General features: G+C 45.6%; 2 protein-coding genes and 1 long non-coding RNA gene across 4 annotated transcripts in view; 2 read left to right on the top strand and 1 right to left on the bottom strand.

Moving 5' to 3' along the window:
- ILDR2 (immunoglobulin like domain containing receptor 2) overlaps positions 1–10,237 on the bottom strand; it is a 60,779-nt gene extending 50,542 nt beyond the window's left edge. For both annotated transcript variants that reach the window (XM_069480900.1, XM_069480901.1), the window contains exon 1: positions 10,012–10,237. In XM_069480900.1, the coding sequence (XP_069337001.1) occupies positions 10,012–10,057 (46 nt within the window). In that variant the 5' untranslated portion in view covers positions 10,058–10,237. The remainder of the gene's footprint in view (positions 1–10,011) is intronic.
- A 143-nt stretch (positions 10,238–10,380) lies between these two features.
- Positions 10,381–13,345, top strand: part of MAEL (maelstrom spermatogenic transposon silencer) — a 50,178-nt gene continuing 47,213 nt past the window's right edge. Inside the window, exon 1 of the mRNA XM_069479111.1 lies at positions 10,381–10,456. The gene's annotated coding sequence lies outside the window, so the exon portion shown is untranslated. The remainder of the gene's footprint in view (positions 10,457–13,345) is intronic.
- LOC138390211 (uncharacterized) lies at positions 10,525–12,210 on the top strand. The gene is made up of 3 exons (XR_011234533.1): positions 10,525–10,856; positions 11,040–11,084; positions 11,890–12,210. It is a non-coding gene; the product is annotated as an uncharacterized lncRNA (long non-coding RNA).

Below are 13,345 nucleotides of genomic sequence, written 5' to 3'. Positions count from 1 at the left end.
CTTAGCGGGTGACAGTCACGTTTGAACCCAGGCTACCTGGCTACAAAGCTATTACACATCACTTTGCACAGGTCCTCATCACCTCCTGGGTTTGCGAATAGCCTCCTAAGTGGTCTCTCTACTTCTAGTCCAATCCACTCTCCACATTTCTTCTAGAGTATTCTCTGTAAAACACATATCCAATGATGTCAGTTCCTGCTTTGAGGCCTCCGTTGATTCTCCATTCCTTCCATGCCTTGACATAGCATATAAGGTCTCATCCGTGACTGGGCCCTAAGCACGCTCCAGCCATAATGCAATATTTTTCATCGTTTGACTATAAATATACTATTCCCTTCACCTGAGGAAATATTAGGGCATGTAACCGAAGGAGTTCCTGGGAGTCAGACAAAGCGAAGCGTTGAGAGTGGGTCTTGCCTACACACGAACAAGCAAGTGATGGCACAATGGGAACGGCGGGACTCTGAGTCCAGGCACTGGCAACACCATGCGGAACTTGAGTTTCAAACTCATGAAGAAATTTATGGGGTGACAAAAGAATCTGTGCTTCATCCTATAAACTAAAGCAGGTATTTCGTAAAACCGGAAGAGAAGCACCTTAGGAAGAGCAAAAAAACAGGAAAAGAAGTGAAGCAAAGTAAAGAATTATACTGCACAAAGAGCACACCTGTAAAAATTAGACCCCCCAAATTGAAAACAAAATTTTTTAACGGATTCCTTACTGAAAGAGGCACTAGATGGCATACTGAAGATCACAGGTGCTTTTCCACATTTGCAGAGGAGGGAGTCACCACTCCTAGACCACCAGACTATTCTTTGAATATTTTTGGCGCCCTGACCCCCTCGAAAACCGACCTTCACTAATTTTAATTCAATCAAAAACATTTTAAAACACTGTGCTAAGCTCTGGCAAGAAAGATTTAAAAGACCAGTCCCTGATCTTGAGACATTCAATATAAACTTGGTTTCTAACTATAAGGTCCCTGACGGTAGGGACCAGGATTTGGCTGACTTTGTATCCCCAGTGCACAGCAAAGCCATAGAATACAGTCAAAGCTCAAAAAACATGGAATGTACCAATGAATGAATGACCAAATGAACCTGTGGGTCTGAGGGGTCTTTCTTAGCAGGTGGTCTCCAGTGCAGAGGATGGATTTTGGCCAATAACTAGGAAAGCTGCCTAAAGGTAGAATGATGAGGGACAGCTCAGAGCAGCAGCCCTCACCTGAGCTAATCACCAGGAGCAGGTACCTAGTCACCAGGCTAGGGCAGATCAGCTCCAAGTATAGACGATGCTTCCCTACGTGTGGCAAAATAAAGTCCTGCCCCAATTCTCATGTAAAGAAAAGGATTCTATATATGACGAACTGTGTTCTTGCAAGAATAACAAAAGCAGACTCGAAGGCAATGATGTTCTTATTTATAGCACTTTCATTTTTTTCAAAGTAACTTCCTTTTCCCCACTAGTTGTAAGCTATTCCTGCCAGCATCTTTGAGAAGTAGATCTATAAGCACAGCCCCACTTTAGAGAAACAAAGATTGCTGCTAAAGGCCATGGAAAATTATCATCATTAGCAATAGGCATCTTTAGAAGTTTTGTATAAAGCTCACCCATCCCTTATCTCTTTAAGTCTTCAAAGCAGGATGTGACATCAGAATTGCCTATTCCCCAGCATGCCTTGACACTCAGACTCCTGAGGTTTTTCTGCAGTGTAACAATATAGGTTTAGTATCCCTGATCTGAAATGCTTGGGACCAGAAGTGTTTCCGATCTCAGATATTTTCAGATTTTGGAATATTTGCATATACATAATGAGATATCTTGGGGGTAGGACCCAAGTCTAAACACAAAATTCATTTATGTTTCATATACACCTTATATACATAGCCTGAAGATAATTTTATACACTATTTTAAATAATTTTTTGCATGAAACAAAGTTTGTATACAGTGAACCATCAGAAGGTAAGGGTGTCAGGCATGGAATTTTCCACTTGTGGTGTCATGTCAACACTCAAAAAGTTTTGGATTTTGGAGCATTTTGGGATTTTGAATTTTCAGATTAGGGATACTCAACCTGTACAAGTCTTCCTTTGTCTGCCTTCAAGTTAGGTCTTCTTTAAGAAATTCATCTTTTGTTTTAAAATTTTTAATACGTTGTTCCAATTTCCTAAAACATTTTTTAGGAACAACTAATAGGCAGATTTTCTAAGGGTAAGTGATGATTAGAGGTGTGTGTAAACATCTCCTCTAGGTTTGGTCTATAGCTCAGACAAGAAAAGAAAGCTTGCGCATTAATAACGTTGTCAGGGTGGGAGCAAAACCTTTTGGGAAATGTTGACCTACAGGCTAAAAGTTTAAAGACAAAGAAAATGCATATTGATTCTTTTTTTTTCTTCCAGAAATAAGAACCATTCATCTTCTTGATAAACTTCTGTTAAAAAAATAAAATAAAAAGGCTTTCCCAAGAATAGAAGACATTGCCTTGGCATCTGCCTATTTTCTAAGACTTATTCTCCAGCTTTCTCATTGATTCTGTGAGTTAAGCAACCTCTTTCCAATAAATTCCTTTCTTGCTTAAATTGGCCAAAATTAGTTTCTCTTGTTTGCTACCATGGTGCCTGATTGTTTGGTCCACTCTAGGATTAGGGTGACCAGATGTACCATTTTTAAAAAACATGATAGCATTTTTGCATATTTCCCCCCAAGAGTCCCAAAAGGCAGCAATACGTTCCCTTTTCCCGTAGGGTTATAGTCAATGCCAGTGCTGCCCCTGTGCAAGTGGGCTTTCCTCATGGCCTAGCTACTATTTGCTGCTGATAACTCTGGTGCTTGTGCACACAAAGCTTGCCATTCATTAAGCATATTTTCTATGTGTCCAGCTTTGCCATGCTTTCCCATTCTCTACCACCACTGTGTATATAAAAGTCAGAAGCATATCTTCTTTCTGTCTCATTTGCCTCATCTTCCACAGATCTGAAACGAGTTCATGGGTGATGTCCAGCTGGCTTACATGCTGTTCCCATGGGATCAAAGTAGTGCTAAAAGAGGTCAGTCAGTCTTTACTCTGCAATGTAGATGTACTTTGGAAACTGTCTTGGTTCATTCAGGTGGGTCAGATATTTGGGACGCACCAACCATTTTGGACAGAAAAAAAACACTTCTCCAAGACAGCTCTTATCAATCTTTACCAACTTCTTATCTGTATTTCCCGTCTACATCTGGTTCCTAAGCTCCAGACTCAAATATACAACTTCAGTCTTCATCTGGATGTTATGCAAGCACCTCAAACTCTTCCCTCTGTAGATAGAGACTCTAACCATCTCCCTCCTCCCTTCGGTAACAGAATTTCCCAGGTTTGAATTTGGCCAGCTAAGCCAGCCAAGCACTGCATGTCCTAGCCTCTCTTGCATCTAAGTGCAGCCATATGACTAGGTTCAGGACAAAGGTACGTGAGGAGAAGTGATGTGTGTATCTTCCGAGTCACCTCTCTAGAGGCAAGCTGCTTGCCCTGGAGCTCTGCTTTCCTTGCTACTGCTGGCTGAGAAATGGCTATGACTAGAGTGGTCTTGGGAGCCATGTGTTAGAAATGGCAGACTCAACCCCACAGATCTGGACTATTATGGGAGAGAGAAATAAACTAGTCTGTGTGTCACAATATTTTAGGGTCTCTTAGTTATAGCAGCTTCCACTATACTTTAATAGAATGGCCAGCTTCATCTCCCTCCCTTAATATGTTTCTCCTCTCATATGGGAGTTCAAGATCTCAGAGTGTCTTGCCTCACCTTCTGCAAGTGTCTCCTGGTTGATTTCTGCTGCACATCTTTCCCACGTCTAAGCCACTCTCCACACCGAGGCCCAAACGATATTTCTAAAATGTACATCTGATTCCCTTGCTCTGACTCTTAAAAGACTGCCTCTAGCTTTCAGAAGCACAAGGACTCCTTTTAGATGAGGCTACTTCCTTCTATTCCTCCTATAGGATGAAATGCTCCTACCATACGAAAGTATTTGTAGTTTTCAGAAAACGTCATATCCTCCCTTGGTTCTCGGCCTATGCACATGCTGTTCCCTCTGCAAATTTCTCTTCCTTCATCCCACTCTTCTCCTACCAACTCCTACTCATCTTTCAGGACTTGCTCAGCTATTACGGTCTCTGGAAACTTCTTCCTGCTCTTACTGCAGTGACAGTACCAGAGAGAATCACATCACATTGCCGGAGAATTTCCTATTTAGTCATCTGTCTCTTCCATTAATAAGAAACTCCCTTCTGTAGGCTTCTAAAGACTCTGCTACATAGTAGGTACTCGATATATTTGTTGAATAATTTAACCCAGTTGATAGATTGCATTATTTATTCCTAATTATTTGTTTCCTCTCCCACCCTTGCATTGGTTTCTGTAGGCGGCAATATATATACTTACCACCCCGCAGACTACAGGCTTGGCCACATGACTTGCTTTGGTCAGTGGAATGTGAGCAGATGTGCCATGAGCCATGCCCAAGCAGAAGCTTTAAAGGTACTTGTGCAGTGTGGCTCTGCACCCTCCTCCTTTGAGCATTTGCCCTCCATGGTGAGAACAACATGTCCAGACAGTGGCTACTCCTTCGTTCTGAGTCTCAGAGTAAGAAGACAACTGGAACTAGCTAAATCCACCAAGCCTAGCCAATCTACAGCTACCTGCAGCTAACTGCAGCTCGCATGTAACACGAGAGCAAGAATTAAATACATGTTTTTGTGAGCTATTGAGATTTTGAGGTTGCTTGTTGTTGAATCAAAATGCTGACTAATACACCTAATTTGGGTTCATAATAATATCAAGGGCCTACCATGTGCTAAACGTCACACTAGGAGTTTTCTGTGATTTTATTTTCATTATCACAACAACCCTACAAGGTAGGTTAGCTTTCTGTTTTAAAGCCAAAGAAAATAAGGTAAAATATTAAGCTAGCATTCAAGTCCAGGTCACTTTGACCCTAACCATCCCTCCCCTCACTGCCTCTGAGCCTGCCTCCTGATGGGCTAAGGGCATGGACAGTGATGGTGCAGGATCTCAGCTGAATGTGCGGGTCCTACTCCTAATTCAGAGCACCACTTCCTATAGGGTTCCAGATGCAGAAGGAGAACAGAGGAAGCAGCATTTTCTTCTGAGTTCTTCCTTGTTTCTTGGCCCATAAAGAACCCTAGTCATCTAAAATGCCTTCTTTCATTTTCAGAGAGCCAAAAACTATGTTGCACACCAAGACTTGAAACATGCATATGCCACAGCTACATCCTGTGCGGCTCCTGGGAGCACAGCTCCCGCCCCAGTCCCAGATGGGCTCCAATGTGCCAGCGTATCTGCTCTGTCACTGGGGCGCGTCCTCTGCCCTCGTGTGCCTTGCTGGAGTACTTCTCATTCACTCCTTTCCCATATATCTTGGGATTTCATTGGGAAAAACTAACTGCCATTCTTTCTCGCTTTTCCTGCAATATTTCCCTGAGTTCTATGAACTCTGAGCCTCAATAGCCAAGGTCCCATAACAGACACCATGCATGTTCACGTAAATCAGCTCTAGTTTGTTTCCTCTGGATTCAAGCACTTGAAATAACCAAGTCATTTTAAGGCAGTAACATTATTTCTTATTATTTTAATCAATAAGATTGTCATGGACTTGGACAAGTCACTTATGTCCTCTGAGCCTTGGTTCTGTTAAGTCTAGATGGGTAATTCCAGCCTTACTTACTTAGAAGGATCAAATGGAATAATGTACATGAAAGTCATTTAACACGTAGAAAAAGCATTATAGCACATAAATAAGCAACAAGAACAGCAATCACCACATCATACTCCTGACTGAGAAAAAGGAGGCATGAGTTAAAACAGTTGGAAGGAGTGAAGAGGTGAGTAAGTCCTGGAAGAAAAATTTGAGACTGGAAGGGACATTCTAGGTCTATGTTGGCTGGCATAGGATCCATCCTACCTGATCCAAAGTACTTGCTTCACTTTACCAGTCCTCAATATGACCACATTTAACCATATTTAATTGTTCAGAGGAGACCCTATCCTGTCCACCAAGCACTGAATGCCACTCCATTTAATCTTCTGAAAATTCTAACAAGTACTATTCCTTTCCAGCTGGTGCTTTTTGTTCCAATCATTAATAGCCTGGGAAAGGCTGAAAAAAAACAAAAAACTGGGGTGTCCTGGATGGCTCTTCCTGGGAGAACTATAAAAGGAAAAATGGGCCTGACACTCTTTAGCTTTCATTTCCAATTCATCAAAATTAAATGGAGAAAAGTTCAGAACCCTAGAATCTTAGAGCTAAAAGTAACCTTAGAAAGCATCTCGTTCAACAGACTATAAGACCCAGATCCAAACCTGCCCATGGCTATACAGTTATTAATGAAGGAGCTGAGACTAGAACCCAACCCTCAACTCCCAGGTCAGGGTTCTTTCCACTAACCACGTCGTGGCACTAATACTACTTGCACTAAGATAATTAGCTAGTACTAGCATAGTGTTTGCACTAAGCTTATTAGTACTAATACTCAAGTCTATATAAACTAGTCATTCATTAAACTCATATGTCTAAAATGTGGAGAGTCATGAGCATGCTGAAACAACCTCCCTTTCCTAGTCTAGAGAGAAGCATCCAGGCTGGGGGATGGTGCAGAGTGAGGAGGGCTGTGACAAAGGTTTGAAAAAAGTGCTCTGGTATGAACAAGGTCATTTCCATGGAGGAAAGAACAGAAAAGGGAGAGAAATTGGAACGTACACAGGACAGGAAAGGAGATAACAGGAGTTGAGGTGTCAGCAGTCTCTCAAAGTGACTCTTCCTTTCCCAGGGCTAATGACACTTTAACTCTCCGCAGCCAAGCCTATCCTCACACAGTCACTACATGTCTTCCTGAAAACAAACCGGACCAGGTAACAACCATTCCCTGCTACCTCCCTTCCCACTGCGGGCTAGGTTAGGAGCCCCTTCGAGGCACCCCACAATAAACAAATGGATAAAACCAAAAGGGTATCAAAAGAAATGCTAACAAAGCAAGCAATCTTCATCACACTGATACCCAAAAGAGTCTGCAGGAAAACACACTGCTTGCTCCAGGAGTGTGTTCCCAGAGTGTAGACATAGCTCCAGCGTTTCTCACAGCCTCTGCTGGCTGCCAGGAAAGGATAAAACGCCATCTATATTCAGAAACAAAGACAGAGTGAACCCTCCTTCAAGTCTTATTGCTAGATGGCACCTGTTGCTAAAATAGCAGCTGGTAAGCATTTTGTTTTGTTCAAAACAACAACAACAACAATAACAAAACCTATATATTACAGGAAGCAGCATCACAATGACAATAAGAAATCATAGCAAAAAGAAATGCAGAATTTTAGCACTGAAAGACAAGGAAGGAGCTGCTAGAGCTTGAGGGAAAAAACTGAAGTGTTGATTAGAAATTGCTCAGCCTGCATTAAAAAAGAGAAACAAGGGGGGAGGGGAGGAGAGAAAGAAAGAGATGGGGGGGAGAGAAAAAGGGATGGAGAGAAAGAATGAATGTGATTTTTTTCCTGGCTCTCCTCTCATTTTTAATCTGTCCTTTCCTGTCTCCCTCCCTTTCTACCACCCCCTCAAGAGAGAATTCATTGATTGGGCTGGACTAAAATTTCTCACCTTTTCTCACATGGTTTTTCGGTGAAGAATGAGTCTGAATCCATATCCTCCTCGGCTGCTCCTGTCTCCTCCCTCCCCTCCCCGGCCGCCATTGTTAGCTCCTCTACTTTGCTGGGGCTGAGAGGCAGCTTGTCCCTCTGCACCTTTGACAGCAGTGATGGGATGTGGGGGGAGGGAGGAGTGTGTGTGTGTGTGCGTGTGTGTGAGCAGAAGCTGGGAGGCGAGGATGCCAGTGGGTGGTCAATGGGATCTCAGCAGTCAGCCTCACTTGTGGAGCAAAGCAGCTCCAGCCATCTGACAGCTGAGATGGCCCTGATAACTAACCTGTTGCCTGCTTCCAGGGAGAAGTGGCCTCTCCAGGTGCAGATGGCAGAAGGCACAAAGCATCACCTCCCTCAGTACAAAAATAAGGCAAAAAGCCCTCCAGCAAAAAACCCAGAGAGGCAGTTTAGGAGAGTGCAAATAGGACTGGCCCGGGGTTTGGGAGAACTGGGACCTAGTCCCTGTTTTATCAGGAATGTGCTGTGTGTGTACTGCCTCTCTGGGCCTCCATTTCTATGAACTGAGAGGGCTGAACTAGATTTCCTTTGCCCCCACCCCCACCCCAGTGATAGGATTCCATTTCATAAAAGCTGTTAGCCATCTAGACAAGACTGTATGTTCCCCTTCTTCTCCCACTCCCTGCAAATCCCCAGAGTCTCTTGGGCAGACCTCAGGGTGTCTGGAAGAGCACCTCTAACTCAGGGACCCCTCCCCAGATGCCTGGCTGACTTCAGGGAGGAGGTGAAACAGGTTCAAGGCCTAACTTTCCCCTTGAATATGATAACTAAGAAGTAGAGGCAAAATTAGGGATGTTAAGAATCAGTGAGGGTGGAAGTGGAAGACACTGGGAGGCCAGGGGAGGAGGGAGGCATGGATCAGCCAAACCCTGAAATTAGAGATGATTCATATTTGAATAATGTGGGAGGGATGAACTCAAAGCAGCCAAAAGAAGAGGCTAACTCTGTTGAGGGTGCCCCTCCTAAACCCAGCAGGGAGGCAAGAGCAATGTTAGGGACCTTTCATAGGAAAAGAACAGGAAAAAAATTTAGGCAATCAATAATCTTATTCTGAAGCTAAGGGAAATGGGGATTTGCTTTTCTTCTTCTTTGTGTTTTACTCTCTTTCAATGACTTGCCTTGGATATTTTAAGCTTGTTCCCCTTTTCCTAGTGACTTCATTTTATTCCAGATTTTCAGGTTGGTGCCCCAGAGGGAACAAAACTTCTTCCTTTGTGGTGCTATTTTCCCTTTTCTCTCCTGCCTTTCACCCCATCATGTCCTCACCTTTCTGACCCCATGTTCTGTTTCTTCCATCACTCTATGACTCCACCTTGCTTTGAATGGTTGCCTCTGACCCAGTTCAAGCTATCAAAACGGTCCTCACCCCCATCCTACCCCCCTCAGCAGGCCTGGTTTAAGAATCTCTCAGGGCTGGCCACCCTCCCAAGGGCCACTTGGCCCTCAACCAAGCAGAATCACCATGTGGGGCAACATGTTAGGAACAAGAGCCTTCCCTGGCCCCAGGAGAATGGGGAGAAAGTTCACAAAAAGGGAACGGAGGACACACAGGACACAGCTAAACCAGTGACTCTGGTGCTGGGGAAAAGCCCAATGCCTCTAAATCTCTCTGCAAATTATCTTTGTGTGTGTGTGTGTGTGTGTGTGTGTGTGTTGGGGGGGTGCACCAATTAGAAAGGCTCTTTTACTTTCTAGTATCATTTGGGACCACTCCTCAAATGGTAACAAGTGAGAGACAGCCAGACACTAAACTACAGGACCAATCAAGCCTCCATCCCCATCTCCTTCCCACCCCCACCCCCCATCCCCGGCCAGAGAACCACAGAGAGAATGTCCCTGGGTCTCCCTCTTTCTCTAGGGGAGGAATTATGGAGACAGTCCATCCCCCACCTCCTGAAAACCAGTTCACTTAATCTGCTTCCTCTGAGCTTCCTTTTTTCCAGCCAGGCTTTTCCCAGGACTCACAGGATCACAAACTCAGGATAAGACCGAGAAGAACCGCTCTATGCAGGGGGAAATGCACATTGGAAAGAACCACTTCATAGCGCCAATGAGTCAAACACCTGCATCAAGATCCGTCTCACTTGTAATAGGGCTTCTCCCCCGCCTCCCCCATCATTTTAACACACACACACACACACACACACACCCCCCACACTGACCCCATCCCCCACTTCCCACCAGCCCGCTAAGCAGCTTTAAACACAGTCAATAAGGAAGAAAATGGTGGTGGGGGGGTGAGAACAGTACCACTACATGAATATATACAAAGTTATTCGTCTCTGTAGAAAATGACTCTTACCTGTTAGCCAGAAGAGAGCCATCCACCTCACCACGACCCTGTCCATTTTCCCCAACTTCCCATCCAGACGAGGAGCGGGGAAAGTGGGAAACGGCTGGAATGGAAGGATCTATAGCAGCCCGCGGCGACAGGCGTCGGCGGAGCGCCGGGCTTCCCGGGGAGCCGCCGGCCGGGCCGGCCGCGCAGGCGGGGCCGGGGGCTGGACCGCGCCGCCCGCTCCACGCGCGCTGCCGCGGGCTCCGGGATCCGCGCGGCGCTCGCCGGCGCCTTCCCTGCCGCCTCGGCGCACCCGCACGCCCAGGCAGCGCGGCGCGGGGCGAGCGCCTCCCCGCCGCAGAGCCCGCCGCGCGGGGGAGCTCGGCCGCCGCGCCGCCTCCCCGCGCCTCCGCCCGCCGCCCGGCTGCCAAAGTTTCTCGGTCACGTGCCGGCCCCTTGCAACCCGGAGGTCAGCGCGGAGTAACAAAGTGCACAAGGGGACAGGGGGCCGCGGGGCGGCGCGCGGGGAGAGGCGGCCCCGCGGGCCGCGCCGGGCAGGGAGCGACCATCGCGGCTTCTCCCAGGGGAGCCGGTGATCCGAAACCCGAGCAAGAACGTGGCTTAGGGACTCGAGGAGGGGGAGTCTGTGTAAGCATGTGGCAACAGCCAACCTGAACAACCTCAACTGGGGGAGAGGGACAGGGCTACAAAGGTGGGGGAACCTGTGCGGACCTGGCATAACTTCTCGTGGGACGTAGACAGGCAAGTCGTCTGAGCAAGAGTGCCTGCTGTTGCTGTGCCCCCGCCCCTCCGTCTGGTTCCTTTTTTGACAGTGCGAGCAACCAGGAGGCTCAGCAGAATTGGAAGAGGTAGGCGGGAATCCCGCGTCATAACTTTTTTCTGTTAAAACATTATGAGGTAGAATAAGGGCATTCATCCCTCTAACAAAATATGTAAAACCAGAATGGAATAAACAATATAAAGCCTTAAATCTGTCCAACACTTTATAGTTTGCAGGACACATTTACATGGATTCTTTTTTTTTTTTTTAGACGGATTTGTCTTGTGTCTGTAGGAAAGGAGTCAAAATGTATATGGTAAGAGAGAACTGAGAAATAATGTGCTTTGCTTAACAAATATACACTAAGCATCTAGTTAAGTGCTAAGAACCAACCCAAAAGATGACAGACTTCCTGCCCTTAAGGAACCTCATCTTGGGTACAGGAGAAGAAGGGAGGTCAGACCATTAAAGGTATAATGCATATTCATCGTAAAATAGAGCAAAGGTGGTAATGGAGACATACAGAAAGGGCCTTGGGAACAGAGAGGAAGGAGCAAATTAGTCTTGGATGGGAGGAGGGGAGCAGCACAACGACGGAAAGGTAACAGCTGAACTGGCATCTGCAGAAGGGGCAAGAGTTGGGCTGTTGAAGGACTGGCGGTGGAAAGGGGGCAGGCAGGGAGCATTCTGGGCAGAGGAAAGAAAGACAAAGCAGAAAGGTCTAAACTAGCGGTGGAAAACAGAGTGGTGCTAGGCTCTACTAAAAAAAATAGAAAGAAATTATCTGGCCAACTAAAATATATAGAGAAAAAATTAGCCGGGCACGGTGGCGCATGCCTGTAGTCCCAGCTACCCGGGAGGCTGAGGGAGGAGGATCGCTTAAGCCCAGGAGTTTGAGGTTGCTGTGAGCTAGGCTGATGCCAGGGCACTCACTCTAGCCCGGGCAACAAAGGGAGACTCTGTCTCAAAAAATAAATAAATAAATAAATAAATAATACAATTAAAAAAAAGAATGAATGTACACATAGAAAGGGATGATATGTGAACACGTGAGAAATGGTGAGAGTAGACCCCGGACGGTGGTCTTTTATGGCTGCCTGACATCTGAATTCCATTCTTAGGTTTGAGGAATTCCAACTACAGAAGCCAGAAAGTCTAGAGCTACCATGCTGACCATCACAACCGGAATGCAGGCCTGGGCCCCAGGCACAGCCAGGCTGACCTTTCATTCAGAGCTTTCTAAATCTGGAGCAAGTGATTCAAGAAGCTGGGACAGTGGAGAATTGGTTTTGCCATTCCAGCTCATCTTCTGCACCTGGCTCTTCAGCTTTCCTGGCAATTCTTTGAGCCACCCAACATCCTTTCATCAACTTCCTCTTTGCTTATTTTGGCCAGGATGATTTCTGATGCTTGCAATTAAGAACCCTGACTAAAATACATTGTGTGAGAGAAATGTGAGGACTGTTTCTTTTCATTTACAAAAATAAAAATAAACGAGGTACCTAGTATTTGTGAGTTTCCCATTAGGTTCTAGGCACAGTTCTAGATGTTTTGACAAGTTTTTTTCATCTAATCCTAATAAAGAAACTTACATCCAGAGAATTTAATTAACTTCTCTAAGATCAGGTAGCCAGTCAGTGGCAGAGCTAGGATTTGAACTCAGGTCTTCTGACTCTAAAGCATATGCCTTTGCACCACAAAAGGGACATCTACACCAGAGGTTTAAGATGATGATATATTTGTATTATGTTTTGCCATTTACTGCATGTATACATGTGTGTGCGCATGCACGCCTTATGCAAAAGGATTCGAATAGTGTTTAGTATCTAAGTGCACGTAACAATGACTTTTTTGTGCAAAATTTTGATATAAAAGCAAGTTTATACATGTGAAAACTGGGAGATGGACTGAGTGAAGTGAAGAGAGCCAGGATGTGCACATGAAATGGCAAGTGAATGCCCACAGAAGTGAACTCTGAATGTGTGCTCAGTGTATGTGCCTACGTGTGCTTCCACAAGGAATCAGGAGACGTGCAGAAGAGCATGTGCCAGAGAAAATCATAGAATCCGGGCGCCAGTCCACCATCCCGGGAATTCATTTTCTGTGTAGCACCCTGCATATCTACTTTATAACTAGAGAGGTACAGTTAGTCTATCCTGAATCTTCCTGAGTGGCTGGGTCCCCAAGCCAACCCTAAGGGGATGCTACACTGGGGTAAATCACTGTATGTATTCCTCCCAAGTGTACAGGTTATTACCAAGGTGATGGGGGGGTAATATAAACTTTAAGTTATACTTAATGATTCAAAACATATAGCCTAAAAGAAGGAGGTGGAAGGAGGGTGGAGCAAGGGTATTACTTTGCCATATTGGTGGTAGGTATGGTGGGTATGACACCCAGAATCCTGGTGTTCCTCCAAGTGTGGTTTTTGAACCTCCAGCATCAGAATCACATTATGGTGTTTGCTTAAAACACAGATTCTCGGCCGGGCACAGTGGCTCACACCTGTAATCCTAGCACTCTGGGAGGCCGAGGCGGGAGGATCGCTCGAGGTCAGGAGTTCGAGACCAGCCTGAG

Source organism: Eulemur rufifrons, chromosome 8 (assembly GCF_041146395.1).
Source record: "Eulemur rufifrons isolate Redbay chromosome 8, OSU_ERuf_1, whole genome shotgun sequence".
Classification (NCBI taxonomy): domain Eukaryota; kingdom Metazoa; phylum Chordata; class Mammalia; order Primates; family Lemuridae; genus Eulemur; species Eulemur rufifrons.
Note: the sequence above shows the minus strand (reverse complement) of the source record. Positions and strands in the feature narration are given on the sequence as shown.